Raw genomic sequence first — 15,443 nt, forward strand, 5'->3', positions numbered from 1 at the left:
TGGTAGAATGCAACTTAGCAAATGCAGTCTTGTGACCATCTTGATTTTGACACTGTTGAAATACCAACATCTAAAAATAAGAGAATTCATATGTAGCCCTAAGCACTAGAGCTAAGAAGTGAGAATCGTCCATCAATTATTGAGAATCATCAAATTATTAATGCCAAATAAAGGAACCATCAAAGGTAATAACACACACAGAATCCTCATGCATTTGGCACTTTAAGATTGAAACAGAAGCCCTACAGGGGAGGGCAGCAGAGGATTTGGAGGAGAACATCATCACCAAAGAGTCAGTCATACTGCCATGACCAGGAGGATTTACACAAGACTACTCTCATCTCAGCACGCAATGGCCTTGATTATACTGCAGGCTGAGGTCCTCTCGCTGACTTTCACTGCTGGGCTGCTGGCCCCATCACTTTCCAGCACCAATACTGTCAGCTATTTCCTGTGCAGTATGTTCAGAGATGCTTGACATGCTGTGGTAAGGGGTGTGAGTCACAACCACAACACATAAGCTACTGATGACTCTTGAGTGGAGCAGAAATAACAGGTGTTTAAAAAAAGAAATCCTTAACTGTCACATAATCTTTCACTTTGTCACTAACAACCATTAACACTAGGCCTACTCAGGGCTGCATTAAACCTCCCGGGGCCCTATGTTCACGATTTTCAACCGGAAAACTAAAACGCAAGTAGCAAAACATGTTATTTGAACCAAAACCAATGTTTGATTTGGGTTGTATTTTGGTTTTCAACAAAACCGACGAGTAAACTACGTCCACCAAACGTGTTTGTTGACACCAATGGAAGAAACCCAATAAGAAATGTTTCTTAAACGTTCCAATTGGGTGTTAAACACAAGTTTAAAAATGAACACATCTGACACACAGATTCCAATGTTTAACAAAAGTGTTAATTTGGTGTCAATTTACAGCAACCAAGGAAGCCCAATAACCGACGTGACTGACACGTTCTAAATAAGTGTTAAACACAACGCTAAATAATGAACGTAGCTGAAACCTATTTCTAACATTTATCAGAGGTGCTTATGTGGTGTGATTTTAGACAGAATACCAACGTGTTAAAAGCGTTTCTTAAACGTGTTTACCACATGTTGTCATGATTCGGGTTGTCACAATCGCGGACTGAATCTTTAACTGTTTCGCACGTAACTTATTTTTTTATGCTATGTAGCGCACATGGTTCATTGTGTTATTGCTATTTTTTATGTTAAATCGCTGTTTCCTCAAAGCTAAAATTGGCTAGAATTTTTCCAATCTAGTTTTCTAAACACACCGGTTTTAGCATACGCGCTAAACGGCTAATCACATCGGTGTGACCGTACGCGCGAAATGGTTACATTTCATGAGTTCTTTTCGTCTTGCAGCAGATGAACACACACGCTGGCTTCTTATGGTTGAGTTGATGCAGATTAACGTAGCCTACTTCCCAAAGAGGTCATCAAATTGAACTGTTGTAAAGGGCTTGGTAAATAATGAGGTTTTTGTTAGAATAATACTTGAGAATTGCAAATTACTGTGGCTACCCCACATACCAACAACAGACTGAAGACGAAATAAATGAATCACAGTCCTCACGCATAAGTGAAGATTGGCACAAGTCTGAATCAATGCAAGTGCCAAAGAACCTTTTATCATATTTTCTAATAACCTCGTGAGGCATCGCTGTGAAGTGACTAGCCTACAAACTCCACTCTCACTGACACTGACGATTAGCGACAGGACAATGTAGGCTACTCTACACTGGGGAAACTGGACCAAAAAGTTTCGGTATACAATCAAAATCCCATTCAAAAATTCAACATAATCTGCTGTTCCCGGGGCCCCCTAGTGGCCAGGGCCCTGGGCTGCAGCCCATGTTGCCCAATAGGTTAACACGACCCTGAGTCACTACTCACCAGACCCCCGACTTCTTATCCATGCCCAATCTCACAAGGCCTAACCTAAGCCCACTCAACACTGTAACACTATATGCCTTTAACTCTACCACTTGCACTGACTCCAGAACTTGCACGTTCCAATTTAGTCCACTTGGCTATAAATAAAACTGTTTTGGTATGAAAGAAATGTGGACTCTGGACACGTTCTGTTAAGGTCAATTGTTCCATTAGGTAAAACATTACACCGCTGCATTCTAATGACATTCCTTTGCCTATGTTTCCACACTTATTTTTCAGATTTACTTTTACAGTAACATTGGCGCTAAACCTGAAATGTTCTGAAATATACAATCTGACTCATATTGATTTCCATTTCAGTTTTCCAAACCAAGATACAACTGTGCAGGACACAGTCCAGTTAAGTTTAAAAAACACTGCTTTCTGGCTGATATAACATCAACTTAATACTATTCCACACTGGAATGAATGCTGTATTTTACTGTGGGTTGCATCTCATATTATGTGTCTATAGTCTTCGTTACTGTGGCTTCAAAACACAGATTTCGCCTTTTGATTCAACTCCATTTTTGAGAAGTGCATTAGTCACAGAACAGGACTTTGTTTCTAAGTGAATTTAAATGAGTTTCAGGCATTGTTACAGCCCCAGAATCTGGTCAGGCTGACCTCCTCAGAGATACCTGTGGTCTCTTGCATAGCAAATTGGCACAAACCAAGAAAAATCTCTGGCTTCCCACTATTCATTCACAGAAACATAGAATAAAACACCTTTTTCAAATGCAAACTCATATGGAACACATAATTATTGCATCTATAGTTTTGCAATATTACAAGGTTACAATGACCATGCTCTGTCTTCCCACATGGCCCCACTCTGCTGTGTGATCCAGTGAAATCAGTGAGCAATGGAGGGTGGGAGTGAGGGGGCAGCAGGGAGGAAAACACGAGGATAAATCTTTTAGGTTCCTCTCTAAATTTCCACTCCAGAAACATCATGAGTCTCCCCCAGAGTGAGTTCACCCCCCACTGAGGGAAACAGGAAAAAAGCAGCAGTAACAAGCTATTCTATCTCAAAACCCATGATGGGTGTTGGTGGTGTTTTTTTCCCATAGAAACTCTGTCATGCAGAGTATTGTTCAAGTTTCATTATTAGATGGCAGATTCTCTTTTCTGTGCACAAGATGTGTTGCTCGTTAGTCACAAGTGTCACACCTCATGTGACAGCATTGTAAGAAGGACAAAGGGAATTAATTTTTAACCACTCAGCTGCCAAAAATAAATCACATCCACATTTAAGGAAGTACTGTAGATGCACTGAGATAGAATTACATAGGCACTGTCAGATCCAAAGGAATGCTTTTTAAATTACAGGATGATCATGGTATGTAAAACAGATCAGGATTTTATTTCATGTCAGTGGGCTGCACAAGTGGAAAAAAAAATTGTAAGTAGAAAAAGAGAAAGAATTAAGAATGAATCAATGAGGAAACCTGTCTCAGTCTAGTTTCAATTATGATCTATGGATGATGATGATACAACTACCTAAATGCTTACACCAAAGTGCTAGTAATGGTTATAAACATACCTCATAATTAATAACTGGGGTGGCAGTGTAGCATAGTGGTTAAGGAGTAGGTTCGAGTGGTTCGAGTCCCCTCTGGGGTACTGCTGTTGTACCCTTGGGCAAGGTACTTAACCCACAGAAAGCCTTAGTAAATATCCAGTTGTATAAATGGATAACATTGTAAAAAACTGTAACCTATATAAGTGGCTCTGGATAAGAGCATCTGCTAAATGACGATAATGTAATGTAATAATGTAATTCTCATAAACTATGGCCAGGACAGGTTCCTCTCTAGAATGCGAAAATACATTACATAGGTTCGGTACAAATTTATAATGAGGCTATTTGAGCCTCCAAATTAATATATGGAACAATAACATGACCACGTAACATGTTTTACCTAGAATAGAGCACATATCGGGGAGTGTGACAGACACACATGTGGCAATGTAATCTAAAGGGCGTGACCATGGGTGTGTGCAAAAAAACTTCTGTTTAGAAAACCACAAAATGCGAACTAATGCAAAGCAATAACACACAAATCCTGCCTCCTAGCAACTATTTATGCAGTCTGTGTTGTTAGAGCAGTCTGCAAGGATTTTTTTTTCCATTGAGGAGTGAAGTTCTCAGGAACTGCTAGAGGGTGAGGGGAGGGTGGTGCCATTCTGTGATGAGCATACTATGGACTATACACTATGGACATATTTTATGAGAAAACAAAGGGGTCTGATAGGAGAAACATTGTGATATTGTACTTGGATGACTGATCATTAACACCATGCATAAGCAATGACATGTAGTTTAATTTCATTCAGTTGTTTAATACTGTTGTTATAAGTGGTGATAAATCACTATGCAAGCAACACTGTACCACCTCATTGGAGAAATTCTTTCACTCACCACTGAAATATTTTTGTGTCCACTTAAATTCACCCATTGTGTTCACACCACTGAAAAGAGGGACAATGGTAAAATGCTTACAGAATCGGTATGCTATTACAACAAAAACCAAACAAAAAACTCCTGGTTATAATGCCTTTTGGGCACCTGAATGACTACTGGATGATCTCATAACTTGTCACCGCTGAGGTCACACTAATCCAAAAGACATTCCTTTATCTGCATGTCGAGAGAGACAGAGTTGTAAACCACGCCATACGTCAAATACACTAAGTTAATAGGTTAGGAGAGTTAGGGAGTCAGAGCCCATTCACAGTACAAGCAGCAAACTTTATTTCCACTACAATGACCATGACATCAGCCTCCTTCCCAAAGAAAAAAACACTCAAAGAACTTTTCAAGCCTCATAAATTTTAAAAGAGCAGGTTGCTTTGTGTGGTACTTTCTGACCTTTGTTTGTGTTGTAGCCAGGAATCTTTTATGGTTTCCTCGCTTTATTGCCCAAACTACCCTGCAAACATACTGCAATCACACAGACATCATCCTGTGCTTCCTGAAGCCCCCCCCCTTTTACAGGATGAGGCAGAATGAGGTGTGCAGGTGAGGATTACCAAGTTTATACTGCACTTTAAGTAAACTACAGCAACACCTGATTTTCTGACTCTTTGAGTATGTGCAATGCATCTTGGTTGTGCTGGAAGGTGGACTGTGGGATTCTATGTAAGAAATGTATGCCTTACAGCTGGCATGCCAGCCCACTCATGTTAACATCATATCATTGTATGATTTCTTCAGTTAACTGCCCACTTCAGAGACAGTGCAATATCAGACAGGAAAGAGAGGAAGAACACAGAAGAAAGTAGAGAAAAAACTGCTGTGCGTGAGCCTGTCGATGTTTGCATAATGTTACTTAATTAGACTAAAACTGTATAGCTAACTGCAGCCAGTAAGATCTACATAAAATATAAAGCAAATAAAAACATGAAGTAGACTTTATTTAACACTGGAACAGCAGAATGCAGGGGCATGTTTACAAAATAAAATGTCTACGTGAGACATTAATCTTATTAAAGATATTATATTAGATATGATTTAGATTTATATAAGATATGAAACAATAATCAAGCTGGCAATTAAAAATTTGAATTTAAGGCCATTGAAATTTCAAAATTTATTCATGTTTGAGACACATCATTCATCATGAGAAAAAAATCTACATGTCTGGAATGCTATTGCATTGTGCAGGATTTAACTAAAATAAAGCAAACTGTATCACAAAAATTTGAGACATAATTAGTTGAAGTGTAGACAAGATGTGAATTCATGCCTTAAATGTTAACATTACAAATGACTGCGCCTACAGATATCTAAAATGGACTGGACACAGTGTCATTGTAGCAGAGAGGGAAGTGTTTCCTTGTTTGAACTGCAATGCACAATTATAGCTTTCCCTTTATTGGGACATCTGGGCTGTCTTTATCTGGACAATTTCACAATTTACAATGGCCTAATTTAACAACATTTGTGCAATTAAATTCTTTTTGTGTTACACGAGTGGGGTCCTAGGTTTAAGTTCTTGCCAGTCACTCCTGAAGGCTCATTTTATAGCCTGCCCTTCCTAAGTGTAGATAAGATGTGAAAACACATACCAATGTAGCTGAATTTCCTAAGATGTTCTACACAATACAGTAATTCCGTATCTGCTGTTAACAACTTATTATGTGTCAGAGAACTGAAAACCTAGATCCCATAACTTATTTTATAACCCATTGGTATTCAGTGTTGAATCCATACATGACAAAGTACATTTTCAACAACATACTTAACTGCTATTCTTGACACTTTCTTTTACCCCCATGCTTGATATCACACTCCCAACAATTCTGGCGCTGTGGCATGTAGGTGTGCAAAGCAAACACAGCACGTGAATGCACACACATTGTTCTTACAGCTCTTATCACCTGAGAGACACATGACATCAAGGTGAAGGCGCTGTAATATAGTAATTAAGTAAAAATGGACCGCCTGGCATAACGTCAAGGCAAATGAATGGACTAATAAACCAAGCATAGGTAGAGGGAAATTCCACAGAGATTAATGACCCACCTGCAGCAGGTTTTCTTTGGGAGTGGCCAGCAGATTGACTGCCGAGGAGAGCTTGTGGAAGAAGTCTGAGGCCAGATCACCCAACCCTGTGCCCTGAATCCAGTCCATCAGAAGGTCCAGATTGGCCCGGATCTGAACCCCTCGGGACCACTGATAAAATCCACCTCCAGAGCCTGCACGCAGAACAGCATCATAAAAACAACTTTCCAAAAATATTTCACAGTGCAATGCATAACAGTATGTACAGCAGAGAAGAGGACACAATTTTAGGAAAAGGCTTTTCCACAAATGAGGTAAAGAGGTACATTTGTTGGAAATTCTGTACATTTGTTACAAATTCTACTGCTTCTGACAGCAGATACCACCATACAGTACAACAGATGCAGCCTGATTGAAGAGCTAGCTCAGCTATTGGATTTTCTCACATGCAAACATCTAAACACTAAGCATAAAAAGGTTTTGAGGCACCCCTAGTACAATGGCAGACAGCCTCAACAACTACATTTTTACAGACCAGATTTGAAATTTGTCCATATTTATGTTTGACATTCTCAACATATCCATTACATGGTTTATTTTATGCTGGTTGTGCAGTACTGCACTAGACTAGAGGTAAACAATATAATGTTATATATTATAATGAATATAGCAACACCAACCATTATACATATATCAAGGACTGCTGCTATGTGCCATATATTAGCCTAATGCAGGAAGCTTTAATTTTAAGGTTACGTTTTTCAGCCATTAACAAGAACAACATTTATTCCCTTTAATGAAAAGCGAGTGATCCTGCTATACAGCAAGGTTACAGCAAGAACACATCTAGGCGGTGGATACTCACCTCTCTCCATGAGAGCGTTGAAGAGTGATGCATTGGTGAAGAAGAAGAGATAGGCAAAGAGCTGGGAGGCAATCTCCGCGTGCACTTGGAAGGAGTTGAGTAGCTGCAATGTCTGCTTCAGAATGTCCAGGATAGCACTGACACCCTCGGGCACCAGCAGCTGCCCGCTCTCAGAAAAGGGGTTACAGTCCAACAGGCCAGGCAGCACTGTGTATAGGGTCTGCAGGAGGAAGGGCAGGGAAGAAAAAGTCTCAGTGTACTCTACTAAGAGTTAGCCAACAAACCACTGTTGACTGGCTGATGATACCCTATATTAATTGTGCTTCACTACCCAAAGAAACCTTCAGACTTTTAGCTGAGTACGCCCAACTACTTTTTCATGTACAAAGAGTTAAAACACCATCTTTGCTGGCGGGCACATTCAGAACACAGTACACTGTGCCATCTTTTTAAATTACAGTTAAGTGTCGATAGACTGTTTTTCATTTCACCGAGTTGAACTTATCAAACATAAGGCTCTTCACTGAATCGAGGGTAAATGGCCACTGTCATTTAATGTTGAAACTCCAAATAACGTAAGCAGTAGAGCATGCAAACAGAGTTGCAGCTGTCATTTCAGACAGAAGACGTGCTCCCTGCTTCTTTGTCCACACTCAGCAACTAGAGGGTTAAAAAAACCAAGCTGTGGCTGACTTCCTCTGATAAAGATGATAAGGACTTCTCATAGGGGTCTGGACATTGTCCTCTGATGGCAGATGGTCAATGCATCTCATGGAGTCACGGGCCAGAGATAAGATTACACCACTTGTACTATTCCATTTTCCCTGAGGATGGGTATGCCAGCAGATTCCTGTAAAAATGACACATTTCCCACCTTCGAAAGCCTCTGCTCCCATTGACCCCACTACTCCCACTTACATCTTTAGTAACACACCCCTCATTCGTGGCCAGCTTTCTGTCATGGCATAGATGCCTGTATGGTTCTAAACTCCTGACCGAAATTGTGAAAGGAATTAAAGATAAAAAGAAAGGTAATGCCCATGTTAGACAACAAACTGATATACTGCACTAATACCACCCAGGGCAATAATGCAAATTGAAATCAAACTTTCTATAAGGCACCATGGCATTTGCCTACAGAGACCAGGCCATTTGAGAAGGCAGTGGATCCAGCATTAGATTATCGCAGTTTGGAAGGCGCTTTGGTGAAGCCCTGCCTCTCTGCTGCTGAAGGGCTCTTTATGTTGGCAGGGCCTGACAACACCAACGTTGTCCTGGCCCTGCTAATTGTACACAGGCAGCTGCCCCCCTTCTCACCCAAAAACTCGCAACTCTTGCCAAGAAAAACTCCTATACATAAAATTCCTATGACACCCAGCCTTGCTTGTGTGGGCATAGTTTTACAAACTGCTGTTTGTTCACAGTGTGGGTGCAGTTTTACACCCTGCTGTTAGTCCATGTTGTGGCTGTTGTTTTGTTGTTATTTGACTTTCTTTTCTGGGCCATATACTAATCACAACCACGTACTGAAACACAGACCCTCATTATACCGATATATAGTGGAGACATCTGACAACAGTAAAATTTGACAAAAGTAAAGTTTTATAACGCTTGCAGAGAAAGTGCTGACCACCTACTTAACAGTTTGAATGCTACAGTACAGAACACTTGACAGGAAATTTGCCACATCACCCCACAGCATCTATCAAGAGGCCAAAGCCTGGACTTAGAGTCAGTACATCTCCTTCAACAGGAACTCAAACTACCAAAACACGCTTTTGTTTTCTGGGCAATACTAGCAGCTGCTTCCTCTTCTACCAGATGGAACTGTGTGAAATTCACTGAGGGTAAACATTGACTTTAATCTTTGTTATTTTAGGTTAACGGAGCCAGTTAACCTTATTCATGGCTCTGTTTACCTTCAATATAAATTTGCTCTAAAAATCACAGTGAATCCTGACAGAAAATGGTGCCTGCACAAACACAATGAAAACATGTTCTGACCCAGAGAACTGTAAAAAAATATGGGAAAGCACATGGTGAAAGAAAAAGAGGTGACAACGGTGACCTAAAAAACTTGCCCCCCTCTACCCAACCTCTCTCTGTCAATGGTCTTTGAAATTAAAGATAAGTTCATGTACAATGGTGAATTAAAACTTGGAGAGAGAAGGCGGGACTTTGAGGAATTCCACTGCCAAGAACAGAGCGATCTTAATTCTGGGTTTAAAGGATTATTTCAGAATGAATGTAAAAGAGGGAGGGTCGAGCTGGAGCTGAGGTTGTTGCAAGTGGGTTAGGAGCTAAAGCAAGATGAAAATGTCCCTCATGTGACACTCACACTGCTCCATCTCCAGCAAAATGCCTTTCCTATTCAGTAAAAACAAGCTTGTGACATAGGGGGCAGTGCCAGGTCTCCCTTATATACCGAAGGGCCCAGGGTTGAAATAGCATTTACAAAGACTGGAAATAGACACTCAAGTACCTACACGAGTTGTAACCACCGTGTCCATGCTTTGTGAAAGCAGACCCTTTAAAGCACTGGAAAAATGAAAGCAGCTAAACAACAGACCATTCCCTGCACCGTCTGTTTAGAAGCTGAACTCAATATTAAATTATGTAACAGCCATTTAAGTGCCCAAAACATGGCCCTTTCCCTCCGCCAGCCTCCACGAGTGTGGATTTGGGACCCTGGCAGCCCTGTGTTCAGTTCCATTGTCAGCTCAGCAGAGCCTGCCCGGCGGGGGATTAACAGTGTGGGAACTGCTGTGGTGAACTTTACAGTCACACTGCTGAAAGGGTGGTCTCATTAGAGCAGAGGGGGTGTGGGAGGAGGAGGAGGGGGTGCAGTCTGCCCCTCGCCCCACCCCCACTCTGTGGCAGAGGTGGACTGTAGATAAACAGACAGGCCCCCTGGATTCACCACTGATCGGGGGTTGAAAGGATTCTTTCACTACGCATTGTGTTGACAAGGGAGTGAGCGGGTACATGGTGGACGAGAAATCGCCAGATACCCATAGCACACCTGTGACAGGAGATCGCTCTCACTTCCTTCTTTTCGACGTTTTCCCCGACCTTTTCCCCCGACTCCCATAAGCAGCGTGGGACACGTACCCGCCGTCTCAGACCTCGCCTTTTCCTGGCCTCATAAAGGAGGAGGCTCCACCGAGCCATCGCTGGAGACAGGGCTCTCTTGGAGGCAGGGCGGTCACAAAGAGAGGTCTAAGCCTCGGCTTTTCTTTCAGTTCACACTGAATGAGCGCAGTGAGTAACATGGCCTGTGTGCGCGGGCGAAGCTTGGTTCTCATCCCCTGCAATGGTGACACATCCTCTGCAGCATCCCAGCCAATGAGGCCGTCATGGCTGCAGCCATTGGCATCCGTGGGCCAAGCACATGGCAAACGCAGCAGGGGAAGTAGCTTTGAGGATCAAGAAATACTGCCATACAATTGCAGGCACTATACATTCCTGTGCAGGATAACCACTGAGGGCAAATACAAAAAGTGTGACGCGGTGAGAAAAAAAGAAATGTTCTGAAAAATGATCTAATTTCCTTTTTGCCTTTAGTGATGTATTAAGTCATTACAGAGTCACATAATATGAAAACAAAGGTCATTGTCTGAACAACTGGAGAGAAAAACGTAATCAAATGAATCACCACTGAAAGAATGCGCCTTGAGAGGACATGTGGACATGGAATTTTCATTGAAATGTTAAAATCTCTGTCACGATGCCAAACATGAAGAGAAAAAACGATGGAATATCATATTTCTTCCAGACATTTGTTCAAATTAATTAAAGCTTGGATACACAGCTATGCTCTACCTGTAGACCAATTTTATGTTCTAAGAAAAGGTACACACCACTGGTTACACATAATGTTAATCATTGCTTTCCTGATATGCCATAGGTAGCTGTAAATACAAATGGTCTGCAAAAGTACAGCTTTTTCTGTTAAATAACTATATCTAAAAATAATTTGTCTTGTATGCCACCTTCATCAAGGTTTATTTTTGAAATATTCACATCAAAAAGAATCCAGTGTATACAAAAACAGAATTAAAAAGCACTAACAGAGTACATTTTTATGTCTGACAGACATGTTAATTACAAATAAACTGCATAAACAATAATTATGTGACTGTTGTGGCATATACTTAACTCAATCTAATTTTTCTATCTCATTCTTATATCAGTAACACAACATGCCCAGAGCAAGAATTATACGAAAAGCCAATGCAGGAAAACAAGATCTAAAGACTTCAAAAACCCAAAGGAGATGACATTACACAAAAATAGTATGATGATTAAACTAGATTCCTAAATCTCTGTGATGGCTGCTTAAATGTGGGTTCCAAATAGTAGAATGATGTAGATGAACTGCACACTGGCATCATATCCCTTGCCTTGACTAAGGAGTCTCTAAGGCCACCTTCATCTCACCATTACAGGTGAAACAGGAAGAGCAGGAAGAGGAAGAGGCTCTATACACAGACAGCCAGTAAACTCAGCATTGAGAAGAACACTCCACAGTAATTCGTTGCATGAGTCAGAACATGACCTCCTCCACCCCAGAGTGGGTGTGTAAAAGGCAGCTGCTGATGTCATTAAAGAGTTCTGTGAATTAAACACCATCCATAGAACAGATTGAACTTTTAATGCATGAGTGACATGATGCTCCCTGTTTACCCTGTAGAACTTTGAGCAACACCACCTTACATCACAAACATGTGCTGACAGGCCTGGAAGGACTTGACTGGCTTGGTTTATGTGGTGACTGTCAGCTGCACCTTTCCATGTTGCCCACATGACTCTGAGGCTTGCCTGGTGACCTCTGACACTGTGTCCACTACACAGGCACCTAATCCTCCCTCCTGCGTGAATGGTGCTCTCTGGAGCCATGGCAACACTGGCTCACTTTCCTGCCCTCTTCCTGTGCAGGAAACAGACAGTGAGACCACTTTTCCTGCCTGCTCTCTGCTCCTCTCTGGACTACAGCTGCTTCCTGATTGGATCAACCCACAATGAATGCTGTGTGAAGCTTCCTTCTCACTGAACGCAATGCCAACTGCTCTGTGATTTTTCCCATATGGTGGGAACATGTACCCTCTGGGCCTGGCAAAGCGCAGGTCAAACGACATTGTAAAAAAAAAAAAAAGGGTGTGTGTCAACCACCGTCATCCGCATAACTATGGGCACATGAAAAATCTGTTCCAGTGTGTTTTGGCATTCAGAGTCCCCAGGGATGTAGTATCGCTGACCATTTCCAAAGACTGTTTCCAGTATGACAAAAAAGTTCCCCATCAGTCACAGCGGGCACCATTATCCAGATTGAGGGGACAATGCTTGCACTAACCGAGCACAAACCAAACCATGTCCCTTCACAGAAACCCCAAACCACGTCCCTTCACAGCATCAAAACTTACCCCAGCTATTTGCTGAGATACTTACTTACACTTACAGTATTACTATTACTATAGGCCTAACTAAAATCAGATGTTATTGTTTGTTGATTTATTTATTTTTCACTATTGCCCACAGCCACTACCCTGTTGAGGACCAGCAACAGGACCAGGGCACACTGGGGGTCAGTCAGAGCCAGCATGGCAGCTGGGCTCCACAATGCCCCTGTTGTCTGGTCCTTTCTCAGCACAGGGCCACGGTGTGGCAGCAACAATGCGCCATTTATTCCAAGTGTTACTCGGGAGCTACTTGGGGAGTGTCTTCCTTGAGTTCTTTGTTCAAACGGCCAGCCACTGATTGTTGTTTTTAGATCGGAGTATCTCAGCTAACAAACATGGCAAGCGAGCCCAGACAGGCTCAGTTTCCCATGGCTACAAAAGCACACATTTTCATGCTATCCTCACATTTCACTCTCTCTCCTACATGATTGTGCAACATTTTTCATCATTCACTGTCACTTTTTTTACTTTTCTGTCCACCGCAGAGCTATGTGAGAGAGAATCCATTGGAAATATGTAACCTTTGGAAAATGTGAGCAAAACTTTAATTCCTATCTGATATATCTCCTTTTTAACCAGTACAAAGTCATCTAAAAAGACACTTTACTAGGTAAGACCCAGGCATATACTTAATAGTATCATGTTAAACATGTTTCCGCATCAAAAAAACAAAGAAAATGACCTGAAGATCACTTAATTCTGTGAAAATAAAAACTTGTGATAATTCAGAAAAACAACAAAGTATGCCATTAATCTTTACTCAGCACCCTCTGGAATCTCTCACAGGGTCATTATTTTGACATCCAGCAGGTCATGTTCAGTCAGTAACTGCCTCTCTCTCCAATGAGAACAAACCCCTCCTCTCCAGACTCCAGTGAGACAACACCCCTCCCAACGCACCCTCCTCATCAAATACACCCCCCGCCTGCCCTGCTGATGGCCCTGACCTACTTCACAGGCCCGAGACTCCCAGACTGCAGCCAAGGCACACTCCTCCATGACTGAGGACATACCAGAAACCACCCAGCCAAAATGGAAATGAGAGGGAAACCTGTAAGCAAGTAGAACCTAGCAAAGTGGTCACAACTGGGTTTTCTTAGAAAAGAAGAATTCCTTCTCAGCTAATGATAATTACAACTAGTATGTTTTTTAGAAAGACCTAATGTCTGCTGTTCACAGGAAGTAACAGTAGACATAGTCAAAGACATTCTGTATTAAAGTCTTTGCCCTAGCTTCCTGAAAATAAGGTTTGCGATCCACTCAGTGAAGACTAGAATTTAGCCATTGAGGTCCCATTCTGGCCTTCGGAGAAACTACCTAACAGAGGACAAAGGTCAGCATAAATCAAGAGTACCCTGCTACTGGATTCAGATCAAGGCAAGAAAATTTCACACAGACCTGGACTCACAAACTGAAGGGAGCTACCCGTTCCCCTTTTCCATTGTAGATCTGGAAACAGCCTACAACAGGCTGGAACCAAACTTGGTGTAGACGGAACATCTCAATTGCTTTTCCATTGCATTACCTGTAACTGGAGCTGTAACACATGCTGCTCATTGCTCTACATTTCCACCTAAACATTTCTCCAAACTCACTGTATATGTGAGGTATGTGGCCTTGAGAAGCAGAGAGTTTTTTCCATGTTTGTTGTGGCTACATTTCAAGGAAGGGACAAAAAGCAAAGCCTATCACGCCAGAGCAAAGCCTGAAATGATCACCATAGCACAAAATGTGTACATTCTCACTGGTGTTTTTAGACATGCCTGAGGCATTACTAGTTCACTTGTGTACTATTTATAAGACCTCATATCCTCTTACCAGACACGGTATGTTACTTACTGACCCAGCAGAGGACTGCTCTTTTCCACTGGGAGTGGCAGAGAGGTGGGAGGGAGATACTTACTTTGGTGAGGTAGTAGACAGACTGCTGGAAGGTGAACATGATCACCTCCTCCAGGACTGTCATTGCCTCCTCGCTGGCTGACTGCGTGGAAGTCAGGTCAGAATCCAGGCCTGTGAGCATGAAGAAAAACAGATATATATGTTCAATAAAACTTGATCACTGAATTTTCTTATACCATAAAGACATGCCATTGAAACCCAGCCCATAACCAAATAATACAAGATTTTTTTAAGCAGGATGTCTGAGGACTCCCTGATTCTGCTTACCTGGACACCAATGACTCTACTCAAGTCCCTACTCTAATTTCAAATGATCACGTCTTGCCATTTTCATTGCATAGACGGAATATTATGGTGCAAGGAAACTGAACTAGGTAGAATATTATTTTAGAGTTTTATTATGTACAGAATTTTGGATGTTTTTTCATCCAAGGAGCTGTTAACAAGAGTCTGACAAAAAATGAAATGGACAAAGTGTCATCGTTCCCAAGTGTTTAGTTCAAGAAAGCATACACATGTTCTCATCATCCTCCTCAGGGATCCAGCGCAGCAGCTGGGGCACCTCCTGCTGGATGAAGTGAAGCAGCTCGATGGCGTTGGCCATCCACTGCAGCAGCGGCTGCAGACCTGGGGTCAGCTCTTCTATGGTCAGCAGCTGCAGCTGCTCTGGGTCCTGTTGCCCTGCATCAGAGCTCCTGCAACATAGAGGTTCCCGCCCACAATGAACCCCCATATCCATATACA

General features: G+C 41.9%; 1 protein-coding gene across 1 annotated transcript in view; it reads right to left on the bottom strand.

Moving 5' to 3' along the window:
* Positions 1 to 15,443, bottom strand: part of si:ch211-176g6.2 (ras-associating and dilute domain-containing protein) — a 35,745-nt gene that overhangs the window by 6,185 nt on the left and 14,117 nt on the right. The window contains exons 7-10 of the mRNA XM_036538915.1: positions 15,213 to 15,394; positions 14,701 to 14,810; positions 7,339 to 7,558; positions 6,495 to 6,667 (exon numbers count right to left, since the gene is read on the bottom strand). Coding sequence (XP_036394808.1) covers positions 6,495 to 6,667; positions 7,339 to 7,558; positions 14,701 to 14,810; positions 15,213 to 15,394 — 685 coding nt within the window. The remainder of the gene's footprint in view (positions 1 to 6,494; positions 6,668 to 7,338; positions 7,559 to 14,700; positions 14,811 to 15,212; positions 15,395 to 15,443) is intronic.

This window comes from Megalops cyprinoides, chromosome 1 (assembly GCF_013368585.1).
Source record: "Megalops cyprinoides isolate fMegCyp1 chromosome 1, fMegCyp1.pri, whole genome shotgun sequence".
Lineage (NCBI taxonomy): Eukaryota > Metazoa > Chordata > Actinopteri > Elopiformes > Megalopidae > Megalops > Megalops cyprinoides.